General features: G+C 37.1%; 1 protein-coding gene across 1 annotated transcript; it reads right to left on the bottom strand.

Moving 5' to 3' along the window:
- Positions 1–484: 484 nt before the first annotated feature.
- Positions 485–8719, bottom strand: LOC108326144 (uncharacterized). Its single transcript, XM_052874071.1, has 9 exons — positions 8554–8719; positions 5672–8367; positions 2960–4109; positions 2527–2855; positions 2249–2452; positions 1740–1900; positions 1419–1507; positions 1278–1348; positions 485–830 (listed from the first exon to the last, which is right to left on the bottom strand). Exons 1-8 carry the CDS (start codon positions 8717–8719, stop codon positions 1317–1319), a joined length of 4827 nt encoding a protein of 1608 aa, XP_052730031.1. The 3' UTR covers positions 485–830; positions 1278–1316.
- Positions 8720–9027: the final 308 nt, after the last annotated feature.

A 9027-nucleotide genomic window follows, 5' to 3' on the forward strand; every position in this document is an offset into this window, starting at 1 on the left:
TAATTATGGAACTTTATGATGCTCTTAACTTATGCTTGTGAATGTATATTTTTTTAACGAAACTCTGGTCGAAGGATTCTAATAAGCAGCGAGCTCCTATTTCACTTTTACTGAACGTTTAAGGACAGAAATCCCTATACATAAAACACACACGCCATCTTTGTTTTTAAACTATCACACATCTCATTGGCTGCATTAAAACTTGTTTAAGTACCGAGGAAACCCTAAGTTATAAGGTTATGACTGTCATACATTCTTTAACTACCTACTGTTCTTTCTTTCCGAATCTTTGATCCTGCAATAGTTTCACCTTTGACAATCGCAAGTTCTAATTTTAAAATCAAACAAACCCAACTTGGTAAAACTAGCCCCCTGTGGCAAGAACTTCAATTAATTAATTAATATTCTTAAACTTTAGCCATTGAAATGTAGGTCGCACCAGCACTGGCGATTAATTCAAGTGTCTTATATGGATTAATCCAAGTGAAAAAATCAATTGTTCATTTTATTAGATTAAACAAAAAATAGCGTAATATTATCTAACTAATAAGTACTCTGACATTCGCGAAGCTAAATTTTTTAGCCTTCGGCGGAAGCTTGAATACAGATGTAATCCAAACTAAGTGTTTTCAACGAAAGGATCTCCTCGCTTTACTACAAGAGGAAATGCCTTATATATACAGTGACTTTCTGATACTATACAAATTATAAAATAATTCTAACAAAAAAGGAATGTCGTTAGAAGAAGCAGAGTTGAAGATGCATCAATGATCTTAATATTCATCATCTTGGCGGCTACATCTTAATTCATTATGAACCTCAACAAAAATCTGCCACAAGTAAACAAAACCCAGTAACTAACGTTATTGTCAGATAAACAACTAATGTTATTCGTAGTTTTCGTTAGAAACCTTTCATAGAGTAAAAATATAGTCTGCGAGGTATTAGTTTTACCATTCGGAAAATGTAGGTCCAGAAAAAAATCTTCATCACAATTCACAGCCAGCCAAATTCGTCTACCATTGTTTCAATCATTTGTGTTTTAAATAAATAAAAAAATGTCCAAAAAGCAATTTTTTATTCCCATTTACGTTTGTTATTATTCATAATCAGTTGTCAGAGTTAAACTTATTCTTTAATGTAGCATAAATTAATAAATATTAGTTTAATGTGACCCGTCTAAGACTGGCAATATGGTTCACATTTTTTCACTTCATAATTCCTAATTAAGCAATAAAATTCTTCTTTCCCTACATACATGTCAAGAGACAACATACCTTTAACACAATCCGTGTTAATAAGATCAATATGCTGTGCTACCGTAACTGAAGCTTCCGGGGCAGGAGAACTACAAAAGAATGCAGTTAGTGGTTAGTTTCAGACAACAATATAAACAGCTTATAAATTTTAAGTGTTACCTTCTGCTATATTACAAAAGCTTTCCTGGGGAAAAATCAGTTCCGGGTCCATTTTCTGGGAACTAACAATCAGAGAAAGGCTATGCTTGCTGCAAAAAGCAAACCAGATTCAATATTTCAGGTTAGACAACCTAAAATTTCAACCAATTTCTAACCATCAAGCAATAATTATAAATTTTTGGTGTCAAACGCTTACTCTTAAAGCTTTTTCTCATTTTCTTTCTCAGTTTAAATAAAAATGCCCACGTGAACTACGAAAGGATTCCAACACCCAGATATCAAATTAAAAATGACGCTCCAAAAACTCGAACAATTACAAACCTTGCCCATGAAGGGATAAACTTGTTATTGGGCATGTCATCCTCATCTTCATCTTCGTCATCTGAACCTTTATAAGGAGAGATCTCGTACGATTGCTCTTGAAGTGTGTTTTCGATTATCAAGTCACCATCATCTTTCTCTTTGATTAAATTGTCTATTACCTATAAAGATGTACATTTAAATACTCGGATGATTACAAAAGCAAGAAAGCAAGTCCAAAATACAATTTTATATATTTGAAACGTATGATCGACTACTACAAGCAGTCTGTCTCCTCCATCAGTACAAGAAGAAGCTAAAATTATTTCAAATATCAAAGCTAAAATCATTTGACATCGCATTAAAAACATTGGCACTATTTCACTGACAAGGAAATAAATGTCATGTATTGTTAAAAGAGAACTTATTTCTACAGTGGGAAAATATTACTCATAGCCTTGAACAGAGTGGTTAAAATCATCCCAAATATGAATATTAACGATAACAAAGAGGGCCAAAGAAAATATTACCTTTCCATTATTATTAAAGTCATTCACTGATTCCGAATTTTCCGGACACGGTTCTTTTCTTTTATGATTTGCTGAATCCCTCATGGCCAACGATTCATTTTCAGAAATAATCACCGTATTGCATTCTCTTTTGTCTTGCGCACGCAAATTCTTCTGATATTCTTTTGAATCCAACAATTTCTTGTTTTCCTGGACTTCTTCACCCTGGATCAGACAACCCATGTATTATTATTTTCCTGAAAGTAGAGAGAGAGAAAGAACAAGGAAATGTTATTTACCGTAGTTCGGCGTTCTATTTCTGTCTGTTCCTTCTTTCCCCGTACCTTCTCATGCTCTTGCAGCTGCTTCTTCATGTCATTAACACGCTTCCTTTTTTTCTCTTTCTCCTTCTTTTCTTCATCCTCCCTTTGTCGCTTCTTTGTTGCAATTTGTTCCTCCTTTTTCTTTCGTTCTTCCTCTCTTTTTTTCTTCTGCAGCTCCAGCTCTACCTTCTCTCGCTGAAGTCGCAACACCTCCTTCTTCATCTTGCGCTCGTTCTCTTTTTTTTCTGCCATACGCTTGGCAGCCTCAGCTGCCTCCAGGGCCTTCACTTTGATGTCTCTTTTGCCTACATGTTCAAATAATTATATGACCAATTGTATGACCATGTCAAGATGAATTGCAATCTTCAAATAAGGCAACCTTTATTATAAAACAGATATGATTACTTACCCGTAACAACCGCGGCAGCTTGTTTTTGTTGTACTAAGGGAACAAAGGAAGAAACGTTGGATACAATATTGTTAATGGGGCCACGTTTCATACTATCTTTTCCAGATAACTTTGGCCTACCGGGCCTTTTGCAGACTGATTCTGTGGTCCGCTTGACATCATTCGCTCCAAGAGATATATTCTGGTTCTCCTTCCCCTTTCTTGTGAATCTCTTCCTATTGCTATTCTCAAGCTTATTTTTCACCTTACTGCCAGTTCCGCTCAGATTAAACTCTGTGCTTACAACATCATCACGCCTACCAGCTAATACATCATCTCGTAAAACCGATAAAGAATGGTTTGCATCATCTACGATCTGAGCTAGAGGTTTTCTTTTATTTGATCCAGCCATTCCTTGGGAATCAATGCCCCTTTGGAATGTGTCAGCAATCTCATCAACAACTTCATTTTCTTCGGTAATGCAGGGAAGATCTAGTTTTAAACTCTTGCGCTTTCCTGAACTGCCTAAGTTTGAATTAAATCGATCCCAAAGGGTTTGAACTGAAGAAGTGAACTGGCCCTCGCAATTTGGTTGGTAGTCAGAAAGGGACCTTGGACTCGCATCGCTTAGAGGAAGAGAACTGCCTGTCCCTAAGCCCTCCAGAAGTCCATTAGGTAAAGATTGATAGAGCTCAGGTATGTTATGTAACTTGTATGGGGTTAAGGATCTGCACAATGGAGAATGCATAAACCTAGATTTACCAACGGATGTATTACTTATTGAGCTATTTGAAAGATCCATCATTTCCAATTCCATTTCATCTCCAGCGATGCATGTCTGTGCACTATCTGTTTGAATAATGAACCCTTCAAACTCGGGTAAAGCCTCATCTGTACCAACCAAATCCAAGCATTGCATTCCTGGAGAAGCAGACATACAAGCTGAGAATTTAACATTTCCCTCAGAATAAATTCTTCTGCTTGAGGTGCTTTTTTCAACACAACTCAGACGTTCTACACTTTCTCCTCCACAATTAACCTGGTGATGCAATGACGGCGCCTTCTCATCCGTGTTGCATCTTATCGTTGAGTCAATACCAAAACCTGATGGATTTGCCGCTGCCAACAGAAGGGTGTCTTCGCTTCTTTCTCTTCCGTCCACAATAAGCTTCTGCCAGCAGGAAAACCATTTAGACAATCTATTCAGAAGGTTATACAAAAATGTAAAGGCATCTTTTTACACATACATCTGCATATTTACTATAATAAGATATTGAAAAATACAATGTGTTCACACAACCCACTCACAAATAAAGAGATCCAGTAAAACATCTCAGATATTGAAGTCTTAATTTTTAAAAATAAATAGCAAAACATTTTTCCCGGAAACTTTATTTTTCACTATCCAGACATTTTGTCACTGTTCCAAAAATTCAAGTTTTTTTGTATTCGTTGAAGGTGAGAAATTGCATGTTATATATAACTAACAGTGTTCAATGGAAAAGGAAAACGACTGTATAAAGGAAAACAACTGTATAAAAACAACAACCAATCCTATCTTGGTAGCATGGATCACACAATGCCATAGTATTTCTATCTGACAAGTCAAGATAAAATTCCTGAGTAAAGAATCGATGTCAAATTATATCAGCAAATTATTCTACACTTATGTTTCTAATTTAATATCAGCTTACCTAAATTATTCTTACATTTGTCAAGATTCACATTCATTATTAACCAAGATAGGATTCTCACTTTTATCTCTAATATTGTCTAAACTTAGTTAAGTGAATAAGGCATTTCTTACATTATTCACTGCACATGCATTTTTTCTATATTCCCACTTCCACTTGCTCATTTGCCGTGAAATGTTGCATCCACTCTCATCCAATCTTTAAACAACGGGATCAAAAATATTGAAGAAAACGAAGTAAAAAATTATGCTGACTTTTTCGATCCATGTGAAGATGTTACACAGTGCATAGTAGAGTTACTGTATGGGGTTTTATCATCGTTCGGAATCCTTTTTCATTTTTATGTGAATCAGTTTTTTTTTCTTAATTCAGGGAATTTATTTAATTTTAAGAGTTTTTTTATATAATATTAGTGCTTATTCTATTCAAATAAGGATTCAGTTTTAACCTTGGATTCTTAAGTGACGGATCCAAATAAGAATTCAGTTTGAACTTCAGATTCTTAAGTGATCTCTCTTCCTACCCTCTGTTACTTTGTTTTCTATCCTTGCTCTAATGAGAAACTGAATTTGCAACCAAAGTTCTGCTACATCATTTTTACTCAGCAATGATACAATTATCAGTCAATTCCAGCATTCTACCTTCTCCAAATTTTAAATAGTTTTCGTGGGAGAATCACATAGGCATTGTTGGAAATCTTGTCCAAATTTGGAAGAAAGTTGAAATCCATACTTTTCATTTTTCAAAATAGAAATAATATGTAAAATAGCTTTTAAAGGAGCTCGCAATCATTGAATAAAATGAATCTGGTTATGTCTATGCAAAAGCAATAATTTTGACGGTAAAGTTCAAAGATGTTAACCAAGAATCTCCGATGAACACATTGATTTTGCATGTTCACATCAATTCTGCTAGTGCAAAGTGCAAAAAATCATGTAAAACATAATCCTCAAGAAAAAATCTAATGCAGACAGACTTATTACAGCGCAAATTCGTATATATTTATAATTTTCAGAAAGTAAAACAAAATATTTTGTACCTCTTCTTTGCTCTCTTTCAGTGAAGTTTCTTCCATTGTTTGGCATTCCCCGTTGTATTGCATTTCATTTGTTGAGCTATTACTCACATATCTATGGCCTATATCCTCCTCTTGTTCAGATGGAAACTGTTCTACTTCTAGGGCAATCTCCGAGTTATCATCTTTAATAATCAAACTTCTACTTGCAGGCCTTTGGTCAATATAATCACGTGACATTTCCAAGAGGTTTGAAGAGGCAGGTACATATCCCTCTCTTTGAATTTTCCTTCTTTTATGCTGCGGACATGAATTCCCAACATCATAAGTGGAACTTCTTAAAATCTGGAAGTCAGCTGAAAAACTGGTAATTTTTCCAACGCTGAGCAATGTCTGCCGCAACAAGTCACGATCTTGACACAAGGTATGTGGGGCCGGTTCTGCCAAACTAACATTCACATTATCCAAAGGAGCAGAAACTAAGGACCCAACAGTGAAATTTGTAACATTCTCATCTGTGGACTTTTGCAGATCATTTTCAGAAACTGCTTCAGAAAAAGAATATGCCAACCTAGCACCACTTCCACCATTTTTTACTTTACTGTTTACTGAAACAAGTTTGAGTGGCATGACTCCTTCTGACAAACTTCTTGATGAATTTTCACCAACAACTAGCGAAGGACTTGACTGATTCAGCAAGGAAGAAGTAACAACACATAGTTCATTCTGCACCGTACGTATCTCTTTGTCTGGTGATACAGCACTTAGTGTTGTCCTAGTTATGCCTTCCTCCTCAAAGTGGCTTGATCGGGATTCCATATGTGGCCCCTCTTTTCTGATCAGTACTTCCTGCATTTTCCTCAAAGGTATATCCCCCAAAGAGTTGTGCTTACTTTCGCATGCAGGAGAAATTTCCTCTCCGAGTAAATTTAAAGATTCCAACGAATTCAGAGATTCTTCTCCTGGTGGCACTCCCTGTTGTCCCTCTTTCAAATCAGGACAACAAATTCCGCTTATATTTCTCTGATCTACATCATCAAAATTAAGCTGCTTAGGCTTCGCAGACATAATAAAATCAGAGGGCTGCTTTGACATTGATAGATTCAGCCCAAACTTAGGGCTAAGACAAGAAAGATCGTCTTCAATTAACCCATGAAAGTACTCATCAACTTCACCAACAATTGCAGCAGACGTGTGCTGAATATTATCAATAGGAATGACATCAGATGGTACATTTTCTTGGGCATCCAAGACTTTTTTATCCACCACTGTTTCGATGTAATCTGATCCTTCTTGTAAAGTCCCGCCATCTAAATTGGAAGAACTCACTGGCCTTAATGGTCCTTCGTGTGAACAAGTAGCCACAGTTCTCATCTTTCCAGAAGCAACTAGTGCGGCAACATTGTCCTTCTCTGCAAAACCCCTGTCATTTTCTATATCTAATTTGGAATACTTTGGACTTGAAGATAACCTTCTAACATCCAGTTCGGTAAGCTGTACATTCCAATATTTCTTACCTGCAGATTTGGAGCAGGCATCACTTTCACAGAAATTGGATCTGGAAGACTTCAATACTTCTTCAATCTTTCCAGAACCACTTCTACTTGAACATCCTCTATTTACCATAGAAAAATCAGGATTGTTTTGACAACTGAGGGACCCAACAACGGACACCACAGGATCCTGCGAAATTAAAGGTTGAGGTGATGGCGCTGATTTATCAATAGACTCTACAGAACCACCAGTCATCAAAAGATCATGCCCTGGTGATGGGCAAGAACTTCTAAGTAATTTTATCATATTATGAATGCTACTTTCTTCTTTATTGAGGCAGGAGTTGCCATCTTTAACTGCACTCCCTCCACTTCCATTGCTGCAACCAATGACTTTCCTTACATCTGTTGAGTCAGCATCTGTAAATGGTTGCATAAGATTACAGACTTCAACTCCTTTACCACTGCCCAAGGAGCTGTCAAGCTTCATCGCCAGGCTAGAATTTTTAGATTTAGTTAATCTCTCATCATTGACGGCAAAACTTCCATTCACACAACATGGTTGGTTGACTATCTCCAATGAATCATTCAAATTATCCAGAGGAGGAGCATCTCCCTCTGCTAAAGAAGAACTAGTAACATTCAAAGAATTGGATTTCTTCTGAGACGAGCTTTTAGATTTCATTATCTGGCCAGAGCAATTAGTTACACAATCACGTGGTTCCATTTCTTTCATGGAACAACTTTGGATGTTGGAATGCAATTCTTTAACCACGTCTGACTCCATTACACGTTCTTCCCGTTGAGTCAGGGGTACAGCTCCTGAAACTGTGCCAACACAGAAACCAGCGTCGTCGACACCGTTCTCTGACAATCGTCTGGCTGCTTTTGCACTATTACGTAGCTCCAAAGCCTTCTGCCTCGACTTTGACCTTTGCAACTTTGCCAGAGACAGAGCTGGGTCTTGGTGAATTTCCAAGGCACTTGTTTCAATCTGATTCTGGGGTGGTGATACAGCACCTGAATCCAATTCTGGAGGCCTACTTGAGGCACATACACCATTGTTGATGGAGCAATCCGGCAAATTATAAGCCCCAACTCCTGCATTTAACTCCTTTTCTAAAGCACGACGTTCAATACGCAAATCACTGTATACACCAGGGAAAGGAACTCTATATTGCGGTTGCGAAAGCATAACTTCAGAAATGAGGTCATCTTTGTTTAACTCTGCCAAGAGAGAAAAAGTTACCATCAAATTAAGTTCAAATATCACAAGGAAAATGGGTCGAGATGTTGCAGCACAAACATAAGTACAATGGAAATTCTAACTGAAACCATTTCTACCAAAAGTCAAAAACCTAAGTCGCAGTCGTGAATGCGCAAGAGAAAATAGAGAGAGGGAGAGTGTGTTACCTTGTGGATCTGCGTGAAGGGAAGAACTGCACAGCCACGGAGGAGGAGGGATTCCGTTGAGAAGGAGTTTGGAGTATATGTGTTGCTCCCAGAGAAGGCACTGTTGACGCGACTGCTCGATTATTCGCTTCTTCCGCTCGAAAATCTGCACGACGTGCTTCTCCATCGCCAAATTTCTTCTTCGCTTTCACATCGATGAAGATCGTGATTTTGGCGCTGTTATACAATTCAAATTTGGGGATCCTTAGATTGTAGTGGAAATGCATTCATCCTTCAACCCCACTTTCCAAGTTTCAAATTGATTTTTTTTTTGGTGTACCTTAAGGTTTTGGGCTTATTTAAACTTTAACGCTTCGGCCCAGCATAATGAAATGGACCAACCTATTGACCCAAATAAAACCTCAGTCCTGCTGCGTTATATACTATTTAATATTTATCCTAATTTTATAAATATATCTATAAATACTGAAAAAG

This window comes from Vigna angularis, chromosome 3 (genome assembly GCF_016808095.1).
Source record: "Vigna angularis cultivar LongXiaoDou No.4 chromosome 3, ASM1680809v1, whole genome shotgun sequence".
Classification (NCBI taxonomy): Eukaryota; Viridiplantae; Streptophyta; class Magnoliopsida; order Fabales; family Fabaceae; genus Vigna; species Vigna angularis.